General features: G+C 43.2%; 2 protein-coding genes across 4 annotated transcripts; one reads left to right on the forward strand and one right to left on the reverse strand.

The window, feature by feature from the left end:
- The first annotated feature begins 430 nt into the window (after positions 1-430).
- Positions 431-5953, forward strand: LOC133004946 (poly(rC)-binding protein 2). Of its 3 annotated transcripts, none has more exons than XM_061074513.1 (13): positions 431-564; positions 1351-1467; positions 1589-1612; positions 1705-1737; positions 1841-1957; positions 2058-2189; positions 2282-2410; positions 2524-2598; positions 2861-2920; positions 3268-3340; positions 3437-3492; positions 3621-3790; positions 4722-5953. In XM_061074513.1, the coding sequence occupies exons 2-13, from the start codon at positions 1399-1401 to the stop codon at positions 4756-4758; spliced, it is 975 nt and encodes a 324-aa protein (XP_060930496.1). In that variant the 5' UTR covers positions 431-564; positions 1351-1398; the 3' UTR covers positions 4759-5953. The 3 variants fall into 3 exon arrangements, with proteins under 3 accessions (XP_060930496.1, XP_060930497.1, XP_060930495.1); XM_061074514.1 differs by having other exon boundaries at positions 2861-2902; XM_061074512.1 differs by having other exon boundaries at positions 2861-2902; positions 3268-3492.
- Positions 5954-8439: 2486 nt separating this feature from the next.
- On the reverse strand, positions 8440-14913 carry map3k12 (mitogen-activated protein kinase kinase kinase 12). The gene is made up of 13 exons (XM_061075414.1): positions 14451-14913; positions 12885-13068; positions 12577-12768; positions 12315-12473; positions 11735-11893; positions 11506-11614; positions 11230-11339; positions 10853-10969; positions 10624-10758; positions 9789-10506; positions 9631-9698; positions 9165-9462; positions 8440-8595 (listed from the first exon to the last, which is right to left on the reverse strand). Exons 1-13 carry the CDS (start codon positions 14911-14913, stop codon positions 8440-8442), a joined length of 2868 nt encoding a protein of 955 aa, XP_060931397.1.
- Between the last annotated feature and the right edge of the window lie 340 nt (positions 14914-15253).

A 15253-nucleotide genomic window follows, 5' to 3' on the forward strand; every position in this document is an offset into this window, starting at 1 on the left:
TCTATCTATTATCCATCTACAGCCTATGTTCACATTGATTATACAGTGTTTATAAGACATTTTATGTAACTAAATTTTAATCGTACATAATTATCAAAATTAGTCATAACAGTATGATACTAAGCCTTAATAATAAGATATTAAGTCATAACAATGAAATACTAGGTCATCATAATAAGATACTAAGTCATATTAATAAAATACTGAGTTATAACAATGAGATCCTAAGTCATTATTATGTTTCTCTTCATAGTGACTTACTGTGTCTTTACAATTTCCCTGCTGAAATAAAATCAAATAAATTTAAATACAATCGTGGCCTTTATGTCAACGTGTGTGATGTGTTCCCCCAGGTGGGCGGGGCTGTGCGTGGAGGGGCGGGGCCGCAGGGGGTCAAAGTTGAACTCATTGGGTCTTTTGTGCTAAGCAGGAGAGAAGAGTCCGATCGAGCAGCCGTGTCGCTTCCCTCTTCCCCGGATCCTCTTAAAACTCCCTCCCGAACCTCTCCCCTTCCACCCTGCCACCCTACCCACTCCCTGAACACTCTTCACGGACCGCTTTCTGGTAAGAGCTCCGCACGTTTCAGCCTTTTCTCGCCTGTTTTTGCCCGCAGCTTTCGGGATGAAGGGCAGGAACTACTCGGCGGGCTCCGGAGGCCGCGGGACCCGGCTATTCGCTGGAGCGTACGATGCTAACGCTAGCGGGCGAGAATGGAAAAAAATCCCCCGGAATGTTTTTAGCGTCGCGGCCCGTCGGGGAGTCACATGCCGGCGTCCGGTCCTAATTGTGTTTTCCAAATTAATTCGCCAAACACCACAAAGGAGAAGTTATTAGCAAATGTGGCTGTGCTAACATGCTAACGTAGCCTTGCGTGACTGTGTTGCTCTCACCAAAATAGACAGGGATTTGCGACGTTAGCCTTAGCCCTTTTCCCCAGTCTTTCGTTGCTAATGTGGACGTGCACTCGACTTAAACTTCCTCTTGTGTAAATCAAAAGTTTCCCCCAAATTGATTCGAACCCATTAAATAAATGACAAAGCTGTGTCGCCGTAGCTGTTACACGCCAGGAATTAGGCATCACCCCCCCATAGAGACAGTGGGTCATTGTGCTAACGTGAATCAGTGGAGTCGGGCCAGTCTAACGTGAATTACTAGACTGAGGCGCCTCCTTCTTATTCCAAAGTGACACATGCTCGTTAATAAACCACAATAAGATGCTTTTCCAGATGTGACCTGTCCTCTTATCGCTTCCCGCATCTGCACTTGACAGCAGCGGGGGTTTAAAGGGCTCAGGTGTCCAGCTACTACATCTGTCCCCTGATGTGTCCTCGTTGTCCTCTTGTTTTTCAGATTTAAAGCCTGTCTCACCAAAGAATCACCCTGGATTCCCCCGTAGAAATGGACTCTAGCCTGGTTGAAGGAGGACTTAATGTCACCCTTACAATCAGGCTACTCATGCATGGGAAGGTGAGTGAGCCTGCACGCCATGCCCCCCCATCCCATCCCCCCAGTTAAATCAGGTCTGGTGGCCATTAACAATACATATCTTGCTCTAACGTGTCTCTTTTTTCTTTATCTCCATCCGCAGGAGGTTGGAAGCATCATCGGAAAGGTACGTTTGTGTTGATCTCTGCATGGATCCATCTATTTCTTGTCCCATGGTGTGTTTTTGTAAATATTGTCTACTTGTGCATTCTTCAACAGAAAGGAGAGTCGGTGAAGAAGATGCGAGAGGAGGTAGGTTATTTTTGTTTTTGTCCATAATGCCATTGACACTCACTCCTGCGCGTGACAGCATTATAATGTGACTGATCTAAATACTCCGTGTTTTGTTTTGCAGAGCGGAGCTCGCATCAACATCTCAGAGGGAAACTGTCCGGAGAGGATCATAACCCTCGCAGGACCAACCACCTCCATTTTCAAAGCCTTCTCCATGATCATCGAGAAACTGGAAGAGGTAAGAGTCTCTCGCCTCATCCTGCGTCAAACGTGATACAGCAACAGATTTGAAATGTTCTAATTTTCCCTGTTCTCCTGTCGTGCTACTTTCTGTATAGGACATCAGCACCTCAATGACTAACAGTACAGCCACCAGCAAACCGCCAGTCACCATGCGCCTTGTCGTGCCTGCCAGCCAGTGTGGCTCGCTCATCGGCAAAGGTGGATGCAAGATCAAGGAAATCAGAGAGGTTTGTCACCGGGCTTCTTTTGTTTTTGTGATGTTTTGAATTTGTGTTGAAGTGTCCTAACTCCTCGGTGTGTGTGTGTCTTGTGTCCACAGTCAGCAGGAGCTCAGGTACAAGTAGCAGGGGACATGTTGCCCAACTCAACAGAGCGTGCCATCACCGTTGCAGGGACCCCCCAGTCCATTATCGAGTGTGTCAAGCAGATCTGTGTCGTCATGCTTGAGGTACAGACAACCGTTTGCAATGGCTCTTATTGATACCAAAGATGATTTATTATTTTCTATGATCCTGTTGATGATGCGTCAATACTCAATAGTGAATGTTTCTATTTGTTTAGTCTCCACCCAAGGGAGTGACCATCCCGTACAGACCCAAACCCTCAGGCTCTCCTGTCATCTTTGCAGGTGGTCAGGTAAACAATGAAAGCATTTCTTTTGTTTGTCATGTGTAGTATTTGCCTTGACTGTGTCCAGTTTTGGTTCCACTTTGTGCTGAAGCTGTTCTACTCAAATGAGTCAAATTATACACGTGCCATTGTTTCCAGTAGCTGGTCTGCTGTTTATAGCCGTCCTGGCTTTGGTTTTGCCGCTCACCAAGGACAGTGAACTGATGGATATTTGAGTTCAGTGTGTGTGACACTGCCACACCCTCTAAGTGCTGTTCTCTCCTTGCAGGCATACGCTGTCCAAGGGCAGCACGCCATTCCACAGCCTGATGTAAGTGAAGGGCCCTCTGTAAGTGATCCAATATATTTGCAACTTCGGTCCTGGGAAGCCATGCCACCTTCTTATTCCATCCCTCTGACCCATTTATTTCCACCACCGTTGCTTGACAGTCACATTCATTTAATAACCCAAAGATTGTAGAATTAAATTCTAACATCAACATTTTACAAGCTTGAGGCTCAATCATGGGTCCCAAGCTTCATTTCATGTTTTCCTCTCATCTTCACTATAACCTCTTTACAAAAGGGATTAATTGCAACATTTCAGCTTTGCTGTTGTAAAAGTTTTCCTCACACCTGGTTTGTGTCTGTCTGTGTTTGTTTGCTCTCCACGTCGTTTCCTCTGTTTATCAACAGCTCACCAAACTTCACCAGCTGGCCATGCAGCAGAGCCCTTTCCCTATTGCACACGGCAACCAGAGCTTCCAGGGTAGGTGGACAGATGGAAAGAGGGAGTTTGATGTCTGCAAATCTGTAATAATCAGTTTATTCAACACTCTTGTGGGGTTTCTTTGCATTTCTTCAGGCGGGATGGATGCCTCTGCACAAACTGGCTCTCATGAGCTGACCATTCCAAACGATGTAAGTGGCCTTTACCCCCTTTTACTTTTTGCGTGGAAACATGATGCTGTTGTCCTGTTTTTTTTATTATTATTTACCTTGTGGGATTGAAGGTGCTGATGTGTTTTCACGGTTTCTTCTTGTTTCAGCTCATTGGTTGCATCATTGGTCGTCAGGGCGCAAAGATCAATGAGATCCGTCAAATGTCAGGTGCTCAGATCAAGATCGCTAACCCCGTGGAGGGCTCAACTGACAGACAGGTCACCATCACTGGCTCCCACGCCAGCATCAGCCTGGCTGAGTACCTGATTAATGCTCGGTAAGAAAGAGGCGGTAGGCTTCTGTGACGCGTCCTTGCAAATACATGTTGACAGGAGTGTTCTACGTTTTGTTTGCTTTGTCTTGAGTAAATACTCAGTTTCAGTAGAAAGGGTTCATTGGACACCATAATCTCTTCTCTGGCCTCCCCGACTGTGCTAGCCACAACCAGAGACATTCTATTGTAATTAAATGTCTTTCCATTTGTCTCTCATTCTCGTGAACTGAAGACCGGGAAGGATTTTCCTTAAATTTGGCACAAGCGTTCATTTGGATAAACCGTTAAGATTTTGGTGCTCAAGGGTCCAATTCGCTCTGATCCCACAAAATATTTTTTCCCATCTACTCTGGAATTAATGGGCTAATTATGGTACATTTTCACATAAATGTCTTCATAGGATAAAATGGTCAAGTGATGATATTTTCAAGGTCGGCTTCACTGACATTTAAATGTTCTGCAAACACAATTTTCTGGCCATTATTCAACCCAGTGACTCAGGAACAGAAGGGAGAGCGTGACTATATTTCCTGCAACTTGACTGGTTGGTGGAGGTTTACAGATCTGCTCTTATCGTGTCCATACGACCAGCAAGTCACAAACCTTGATTTTTATTACAGAGGAAGAAACACAAAGCTCTATTTCCCCAGAATACAAATACTTGATCAGAACTTTCCTCGCATCAGAGAATTGTAACTTGAGTCGACTTTTATTGGTCCCCTAAATGTAGAAATTTCGTATTATTGAGCCTTTGTTTGGATTAGAATGTTTTATCATAGCTATTAATTAATTAAATTGTGTTCATGTAAAAAATGAACCTTGAATAATCATATATAAACCTTTTTGTAATAAGTATTGTCACTATTTAAACAGATATTTTTCTGTATTATTTTATGAAATGCTAACGTAAAGTTCTATTTTCTGTTGTTCTCAGGCTGTCTTCTGAAGCTACTGGACTTGCAGCCAACTGACATGGAGGATCATCATCAGCACCTAATGTAACCCCTCCCCCTACTTTTTACCAAGAGGTCCCTTATTGAACTTAATGCAAAAACCAAGTACTATAAACTCACTGTTTTCTCCTCTGCCTTGGTTAGACTCTTCCTCAGTTTTAATTACACCATCATGGATATTGGTATTTTATTTATTTATTTGTTTTTAAAATTCCCTTTGCATATAGTTTTTAAAGGATTCATACTGTTGTTGTTTTTTCTTCTTATTTTGTTGTATATCTGTATGATTTTCTTGATATAGGTAAAATATAAAAAGTTTTAGAAAAATCTGAAAGGGCATAAATAAGGTTTTCTTATGTCAGATTTTTCTTAGAAAATGTTAAAATGAAGAAAAAAAGACAATAACATTATAGATGGACTGTTCTTTCCCTTCCTTTTTAAATATCTATTTATTTTTATTTAAAACACAGCTCCTTGAGAGTAGAGCTCATGAATATTTGCCATCTTCAGTGTGAAGCTGTAGGTCCTGGATGAGGAACTGTGGGTTTTAACGGGTTTCAGTGGGTGTAAATGGTTTCCAGTTCAAGATGTGTGCAGGAACAACCTTTCAGTCAGAAGTTAATTCATCCCTCATGTGGGTGCTGATGAGAATTTAAGCTACATTAAGTCTCACCTCTAATTTGCAGAGTAATTGTTTTGTGTCATTCCTGTGTTTCCATCCGTTATATTTCTCGATCAGGACTTTTGAGCATTGTTGTATATTGGATTCTGATAAGGGTGGGTGGGCCTCGGTGACTAGGAGTGGGCCTGAATGAGAGGAAAATATTTTCTTTTCTCAGAAATTACTAAGACCATAGTAATGATGATGAAGATTATAATAATAACATTGAAATGTTTGTTTTAAATAGAGAAAATATTTTTTTTAACTGCAGGGCTGGGGAATGCTGCAAGGGGCAAAAACTACAAGACATATTGGTCTTTATAAGTATATCATGCTGAGGTATTAAATTATGATTAACTAGAAGGAGAATTATAGAATTAACACTAGTTTCCTGCTATCCTTTTTTGCCTGGGTCAGATTTTATTTTTTATTATTCTTTGCAGGATGAAGAAACTCACGTTTTTGTGCACGTTTTCAAACTATTGTAGATCTGGGTGCAATTAAATTGTTGAAATGAAATGCAGAAATTAAAAAAAGATGTGAAATGCTGAAGAGATTGTTGGTCATTTTTACGTTGTGATATGAATGACCACCTTTATTCACCAGTTATCAGTGTCATGTTCACTGGAACCACCTTCTGATAAGGCCTCACATTTTAATGGCTTCATAAGCTTTTAATTGCTTTATTAACAGATAATAAATTGTTGATAGATCAGATACACGCATTGATGGTGGTTGCTGGTTGTCTTCCAGCAGTCTGTTTATATAAATGACTTTTTTTTAAGGGTTCTATGTTAATAGGGTTAATGCCTCTAGCATGAAGTTATAATTGTCAGTTTGACATTAATAAAGGGCAATAAGGTTTTTCAATTTGTAATAAGCCATCAGCAATAGTTGGTTCACCTCTAAATGTCAATAAATCACTAGCAAATGTCTCGACAGTAACACATCTAGTCTGTTGTTACATAGTAAATGTGAATAAGCTGATTTCCAGGAGATAAATAGTTGAACAGTAATTGATAAGAATGAATCAATGAAGCAAGTTGCTGTAGAGTATAAGTATAAACAAAAATATGACACAAGGACACATTTCTTTATACATTCTGGATTTCAAGAATACATATTGTGCTTGAGCCTAATCCTCTGTACCCTGGCTACCCAGCAGTTGTTTTTCTTAGAAGCTGGTATATAAATTAGATTTAATAGATAATGGATTCATTAAGTCGTAATAAAGCCATCGATAACAGCTTCTCAACTGTTTATAACTGGTACTTTATCAGAAAGTGGTATTCATTAATCCACAGACGTGGTCCTGTCTTTGAGGGAATCTTATTTCAGGTATGAAAAGAGAAATGTGCAAGTGAAGAAATGACACTGGATCAGTTTGGACATGCTTAAAGTCATTGAAAATAGTCATTTATTTCTCATTCAGCTGTCTTATGTGACATGGCGACAGCGCGAACCGCAGCTACGTCATTGGCCCGTCTTTTTAAACAAACACGTTTTGCTTTGTATTTTTTTTTTTTAACCAATACATTATTTATTGTTGCTCATAATATTTAGCTTTTTCGATATAACTCCTATGTTACAGGTACAATGTGCAATGCCGTATAAAAACAAAACATTTCTATTCAAACCCAAAGGATACTTACTGTTTTTACTTGTAACCACCACGGAGAAGTGCTCTATTCCTTATCCGGCTACTTCTGCAGTAATATTAAAGGGTCAAATGTACAGTTGAGGTTTTTATGAAGCCCGTCAGCGTCGAGAGCTACACGACTCGTTTTGGTTCATTACTAAAGAAGGAACTCCAACAATTTTACACACCAACATCGATTGTTAAAGGTCTTTGGGAATACTAAATTACCACATATGTGAAATAAAGTCGTATAATGTCTAAATAGATGCTGCCTAATGTGACGTCATGTGGGTCAGTTGGAAACCCAAATCTCCATGTTGCATTATGGGCAATGTAGGCACCATGTTTGAACAGAGATGGGGAATACGTGCAGTATTTTTCAGAGTTGTGCTTGTGTTTGTATGCAACTCTACTTACATATGCAGGTCCATAGGCAACCAGTGCACATGTCCAACTCCTGACGATACAACTGTTGTTTTAGACTGCACTAGTGGTAGCACCCTAATAAAACTGGCACCTTAGTGTATATACAGACGACTCCCATCCTATCCTAAACTCGATGAGCTTAATAAAAACCTCACGCGTGTCTTATGTGTGCGTGAAACTCAGTAGTAGGAGGGTTAAAAAAAATATATATCACTTATTGAGATCTCTGATTCTGCATCATGATCCAGGTCCGGGTGAGATTTTCATTCCTTTATAACTTTTTTTTTCTCTTTCTCGAGTGCTGACATTTATTAACAAAATCAAAAATAACTCAAAACGTAATACTTTCAGGATTAAAAAAGTGTAAACTTTCACAAAATATAAAACGGACACATTCAAACCATAAATTATAAACATGTAGTCATGCATTTGTTCACAGGGCTGCATATCGTTTAGTCTTATCTTTTTTTTTTTTTTATCTTACAAATAAAATAAAGTTAGATATTTCTCATGTGGTATGTCATGGATATTTACATTATTATTCATTAGTATCCGATGCATTAGTGTGTGGAGTACCATGAAGGAGGCTCCAGGAGTGAGGGTTAGAGTGTTTCGAGGACTACAAGTGTGGTGGCTTCTTGTGCGTGCGTCTGTGAAAGAGTTTTTGCTGAACTGGTTACCTTGGTAACTAATCTGCCTAAAAAAACCTACTGAACGGAAATGACATTTATCTGATGTCAAAAGCTGCCAAAATATTTGATGCCAGGTTACGACAAATGCCCTATGTCGTCTGATGTCGGTTTGCCAGCCAACAAACTTATGAGACACCATAAGTCGACTTGTCATAGTCTGAGTGTTGTAGTGGGTGTGATCCCTCATGACGACAGTACGGTACTGCACTGACAGATTGGTGTACGCCTGTGATGGTTGTTCTTCGTCGTGGGCTGGAGGTCGTTCCCCAGTGTCCAGGGATCTATGGAGGTCCTGTGTGCGGCGCCTGTGGAGACCCGGGGTAGGACTGAGAAGGTGGAACCCATGCTCCAGCACTGGGGGGGCGGCTGGGCTCTCCACTGCCGGACTGATCCAGCTCAACACTGTCGCAGTCGGAGTCATCGCAAAGAACCCGGCTCTAAACACAGAAGAGGAAAAACAATTCACACGTGACCTACAACCAACGTGAACTTGTCATTTACAAGAAAAATCTATCTGATAATTCCAGAAATCTCCGTGTTTGGTTCGCTTATCTCAAAAAACGTTCACGTTATCGGCTGCACATTGGATGTTTATTGTGAAGGGTTAATGAAAGTACAATTTGTGTGCTTCATTTACAATTTTAATAGACGTTAATGGCTGAGACTCGTCAAAGTGTGAGATGTTGGGCCAAGACCCTTTTTTGTAAAGTGTCATTAGCCGATAAGGTTGAGACCCACGGGTTTCATCATTAACAATATCTGCTGTATGCATTTGTTTTTTATGTTCAATCTTAATCTGAAACATAACTAGTGACCTCTTCATTCATTTAAATATAGTGGAGTAAGACAAATATTGGTAATAACAAAGAAGTGTAAAAATCCATCATTAATGCGGTTCTTGAGTAAATCTACTTAGTTACTCTCCACCACTGTTTTCCTGTGTTTTACATCAGAATAAGAAGATGACATAAACTGACACATGCAGTCCTCTGTGGAGCCGTTTTACCTCATTAGGATTCTGCCCAGCGTCCAGCTGAGCCTTCGCCGGGCCCAGGGCTCCGTCTCTCTCTGACAGGCCATCAGAAGCCTGCGCAGGATCAGTGTTGTCTGCCGGGATCTCAGAGCCCTGCGAGAGGAGGTCGTCGCTGCGGTCGTCCAACCTGTCGTCGGTGTTGGTGCTGACCACGTCTGGAGTCCCGCTGTGAGAGTGGTCCGTGGTGTGGCCCTCCTCGCCGTCCGAAACCGACAGGTTCTCTGAGCTGAACGTAGACACCGACTGGCACTTGGTGATGCTGGTCGGTCGTCTGGAGAGATGGAAAACAGACACCAACAAAAGGAGGTTTAAATAAAATCACAGAATTGACGATATGGCAGAATGACGTTATTCTTCTTCTCTGTATGAGTCGACAACATGTCAGAGGGAACAAGGCCTGAGGGAATTTTCCACTGAAGACGGACATCAAGTTACTCACCGTCTCCGTGGTAACTCAACCTCACTGTCAACTTCACCTTCCTCCTCTTCTGATGATACTCCACGCCTCTGGAGTAAGAAACAGGAAAATGCACGAGTGAAAATGATGGAAATTATGACCAAACACTGAGGAAAACGAACACACATCCAGCTCTATACCTGTTTGCGTGAGATAGCTGCCCTGTATAGAATGGCTGAAGGTGTAAGGTGCTGACTCCCGATTCCCCCTGATGCCCCCCGGGGCAACCTCAGAGCACCGGCCCCCTCCTCTTTGTCCTCTCCGTCATGTGGCAGCCGTGGAGATCCCAGAGATCCGCGTCCTGCTGCCGCACCCCTCCCACACGGGGAGTCCGGGCTGCTGGAGAACGGGAACGACGCAGCATCCTCGCTGGGAGTGTCGCTGCGCGGAGGAGTTTCTATGAGGTCATCCATGCCAGCTGCACCCACCTCGGACCCCCCTAAGCCCGCAGAGGCACTGAGGCTCCCCCCTCTCTCCAGCCCACCCACCGAGGCCTCCCCTTTTCCCTGGGCCTCTGCCTGTAGTGTGGTGCAGATGAGGTCAGGGCTGGAGGAGGAGAGCTGCCGCTGCTGCTGCTCATGGCCCCGCAGGGCAGCAGAAGGCTCCAGGAGATGCTTTGAGGTGTTGGTGGTGGAGCTGTTAACCTGGGCAGTTGTGTCCCTATTAGGGGACGACTGATTCAGCTTAAGTCCAGCCAGGTCCCCACTGCTCCCCTTACCGGGCTTGCGATGTCGGGTCTTTACCCGTCGGGACCGGTTAGGAGAAGTGGAGCTTCTGTTGGGGCAGGCTGGGATAGTGACTTGCATTACGGAGGAATCCATTTTTGGAAAGATTACCTCAGACTTGAGGAGGTCTGGCCTGAAAGAGTGGGAGGGGTAAGTCAACAACTGTACTCCACAAGCCTTATAAATATTACAAATTTTCCATTTCAGATTGAAACTTTTATCAAATAGCCGCTGAACTGAGATCTCACACCTCTTTCCTGACGGCAGTTTCTGCGGGACATTTCTCTTCTTGATGAGTTTGTCCATGGTGTTGGAGGAGCTGCCCTGCTTGGAGCTATGATGCTTAAACAAGCCTGGATACTTCTTATCCAAAGACTGCTCTCTCCTGGACAAAAAAAGTGTGAAAACAGTGCGACTTATTAATGAAGAATGTCAGCATTTTGCAAAAATACATCCTGTGTCTACGCAGTTATTCATACTTCTGCAACTCTTTCTCTTTAAGCTCCAGCTGCAGCATGACAGCGCTTAGCTCCATGTAAAGGTTGTTAGCCCTCTCCAGCTTCCTCTCATAATGCTCACGAATGTCCAACGCATGCCTGTGAAGAAAAGAGGCTACTGATGTCATTGTGCACACGCATGAGAGAATCCAAATCCTCTACAATAGGCGTCCGCTCAAGGCACTTATTTCATCCACATTGGCAGACAAAGCAGTGGCATAGAGAATTAGGACAGAATGTAAGTGGCCTCATGTATTCAGACCAATGTCGTAAAACTACCACTATCCAGTACAATACATTTGGTATACTGTGAATTAACATGAAACACGGTATATGAGAGGTATGAGTATAAAATATACCTGAGCTCTTCCCTGCGTCTGTTGATCAGTTCCTCATCGAGTCGGTGGATACAAGTACCCTCAGATTTAATCTTCTCAAAGTGCTCTTTCACCTCTTCTCGCCATTCAGCCTGATGAGAGCACATTTCTGTTAACAAGATCTGTCTAGCCAGAGCTGAGCTCAATCACGGATCTCTTTAGTGCGGCAGAAATGTCTGACTAGTTATTATGAATTTGGTCGTTTTTATTCTGTGTATATTCAGTAATTCAGATGGGAAATGAGACAAGAAACCATACCTGAGACTTGAAGTACGTCTCTTGTGGAGTGGACAGTAAATCAGCTGATGCTATGTCAAGATGAAGAAGGATCTGACGGAAAGAAGGACGATTCCTGGGCTTACAGTTCCTGCAGATCAGAGATGGAGGAGACAGCTGTTTACATTTACAATTCACTGTAAAAATCAATAAAGCCCTTAAACCACAGATAAGCCAAGTTCTTTATTTCTGTTTCCAGACGTTTACTCACCAGCACTGTCTGAGGAGAATCTTAAAGCCATCCGGGCAGCTCTCAGGTATGGGCAGCTGAAGACTGTTGTTTCCCACTCCCCAGATGATGGCAGATGAGTCCACATCTTTATAAGGGACCTCCCCAGTTAGCATCTCCCACAGCACCACCCCGAAGGACCTGTATATATTCCATGGTGGAAGAAGTGTTCAGATCCTTGACTGATTCAACACTAATTCCAGCGTTCAAAAGTAAAAGTATATGTACTGTAAGTATTATCAGCAAGATTATGAGCAGGAGTGAAGTGCATTAACTCAAATATGTATTTAAGTACAGTACTTCAGTAAATGTATTTAGTTACTTCCACCAAGGAAGTCTCACTGAGGTAAAAACTGAAATACATCCTGAACTACATCACAACAAGATACAAGCAGAAATCCTACAACTCCCTTTGAGGAAACACTGAAACACTCAAAACACAAATCATTCACTCACAACACTGATGCATTATCTGCACTTCTATAGTAGTACATTAAAGATAATTGCGAAACAGCAGCATTGAAATAAGCTCAAAATAAATACAAACATTTATGAGACTTACCAAATGTCCACCTTTTCTGACACTGGCTCATTCCGAATCACTTCCGGAGCCATCCAGGCCACGGTGCCAGCAAACGACATTTTGGTGCTCTTGTCACTGAGCTCCTTCGAGGTGCCAAAGTCAGAAATCTTCACCAGGTCATCGTGTGTAATCAGCATGCTGCAAAGGAGAGATTACACAGAATTTCACGTGGGAATAATAAAGAATCCTTGAGATGTTGTGTTGGCTTTTCGCGTTACAGGCTGTAGCTGTGTTGACTCACTTTGGGGACTTGAGGTCTCGGTGGATGATTTTGTGGAGATGTAGGTAGTTCATGCCCCCTGCGATGCCCATGGCCCAGTCCACCAGGAGGGAAGGGGTGATTTTGCGGCCCGCCCTCAGCACCTCATACAGTTGGCCTTGGGCACAATATTCCATCAGGATACAGTAACAAGGAGCCTGGGTGCACACTCCCCTAGAGGCAAGACAGTCAGATAACTCAGCACAGCGAGCCAGAAAAGGTAAACACTCTATAAAAGTGGGATTTTTTGCATATTAAAATCTTGGTACAGATATCTTGGGTTTCCTCACTTGAAAGTAATGATGTTGGGGTGTTTGAGTTTGCGGAGGTGTTTGATCTCGGTCTCTTTGATGTCCCGCACTTTCTTTACAGCCACGTCATCTCCGTGGTACTTGCCGAGGAAGACGGCCCCCTGTGCCCCGCTGCCCACCCACTGCAGGTCCGAGATCTCCTCAAAAGGTACCTCCCAGGACTCTAACCGAAGACCAACAAGCCAAACAAAACAAAACTCTGTGACTACATACATGTGCAATTATGGAAAGTTATAAACACAGGCAACAGAAAGAGTTATCACTTAGTTATATCAATCACATATTGCAAAGCATCCAAATGTCAACATGTACACTTGTTAGTATAGAAAAAGGGGAGGGGGGTGCTGCAGAGGAATATGCTGGCAGAACACAAATACATAACACAAAGAACCTGCCATGTTCGAACAAATGATATATGGACATCTTATCGAGTATTTCTATGCAGAGTTTAGAGAGAAATTGAGGGAAAAGAACAACAATCCACTTCTGGTCTAATCTGTCTGTCAGCTGTCATAGCGACGCGACTCAAACGACTGCGAGAGTTTGGTCACTAAAGAGAGACGAGCTGGGCAGAATAAAAGAGACAGGCGAATCAATTCTTCATGAGGTCCACCAAAGTGTCAAGATCTCTGGAGAGCTGCAGCGGAGGCGCATTCACATGATGCTTCCCCCAGTGCAGCTGTGAAAACTCACTGTCTGATGACTATGAGGTGAGAGAGCAATGGAAATAATGGAGGCCTGGTTATGGAATAGGACAAATAAAATGTTCACAAGTAGTGACACAAATACCCATTTTCTGCTTTTTTATACTCCAATTCTACATTTAATTCATCGCACACCTGTAGTTGCTTTTAGGATTATACCTAAAAAAATAACATGATACTCTGGTGAAAATAATGAATCCTATGGATCTCAGAGTGTTTTAACTTTTCAAGGCCCAAAGGTTTCAAATGATTCAATATTTCATAAAAAATAGTAGAGAAGCATCAAAAATCTAAATAAGTCTGTGTAGTACACTTTTTTTTCTACTTTCATGCCTCACCAATCATCTTAGGACCACTCAGGTTTGTCTCTGGAGGAGCCCGACACCTTGGTTGCCGACCTCAGACTAATCACTGTACAGTCAACTAGCTCTGGCTGAAGCAACAACAAATTGTATCTGTGTAATGATAAATCACCAACATACCTGTAATGTAATTTATTATAATAGGTCAGTCACAGTGATTCTATTTCTGCAGAATTAGTACATTTATTCAGTTATACTCCTTGTGGAGTAATCATAGATTGTTGCACTGGTAAATTTACTTAAGTAACGGATGTGAAGGCCTCTTTCATCAGTGTGGAGTTCAAGCTCCATCGCTGGGCTCAGTTGCACTTTTTCTATGGTACATCTCCATGGTTACACAGTAATATCTAATCCTAAATGACTAAATGACGTGTTTCAGTCTCAAAATAGTCGCCTTTTCTTTGTTCTGTGGCATTAAGATTCATTGTGCAGAACCGAGCAAAGTTCAAAGATCATTGAGGTAGAACCTATCCTCTTACCTTCATGGCTATGCTTGTGTTCAGTGGAGTAGGCCTTTCCAATCATCGTCCAGACTGGCTTGAGACAACCAAACAGTCCCTCCAAAAACCCTCCACTTCCCGGTTGTAGCCGAATGTAGTCCGACTGGCTCCGCACAGCGCCAGCCTCCGGACTGTGCCCTGCCTCGGCCCCCCCGCCACACTGGCAGACCTCATGTTCATGTAGTTTTAGCACGCTGTTGTCAAAGTGGGCCGAGGTTCCATCGCTGGGAGTGGGGCTGCTGCCACCGGGCGCCCCCTGTCCACCGGTGTCGATGGACAGCAAGTTACGGATGACACACTGTGTGGGGGTCAGGTCCGTTTCGGGGGTGCAGGCAGAGCTGCCTCCATCGAGTCGTCGATAGGGGGTCTCTGAGATGGGGGTGGTGAAGCCTGACAGGGAGGGGGAAGGGGCACGGGGCTCATGGATACAGGTACCACTCATCAGGGGTTTCCCCAACACCGCAGGTTAGGGTGGATGGAGGATGGAGAGGTAAACCTGAAGGAGAAGAGTTACGACAACAAATGCATTAGAATGACACAGTCCCAGCTGTGGACCAAAGGTGACCGGGCCTTTCAGGGCTCCCACTCTTTGGGACAATCTCCCTGAGGAGATCCATCTGACAAACCCCTTGTCCTTGTTTGAATCTCTATTAAAGACACATTTTTACAGGCATTTAATACTGGTATCTTATCTTGTTTTCACTCTTTCCTCATCAGCAACCTTTTGTTATGTCGGTATCTGTTCTCTATTGCTGTGTGATCTTCAAATTGCTTCTAAATAG

This window comes from Limanda limanda, chromosome 7, assembly GCF_963576545.1.
Source record: "Limanda limanda chromosome 7, fLimLim1.1, whole genome shotgun sequence".
NCBI lineage: Eukaryota > Metazoa > Chordata > Actinopteri > Pleuronectiformes > Pleuronectidae > Limanda > Limanda limanda.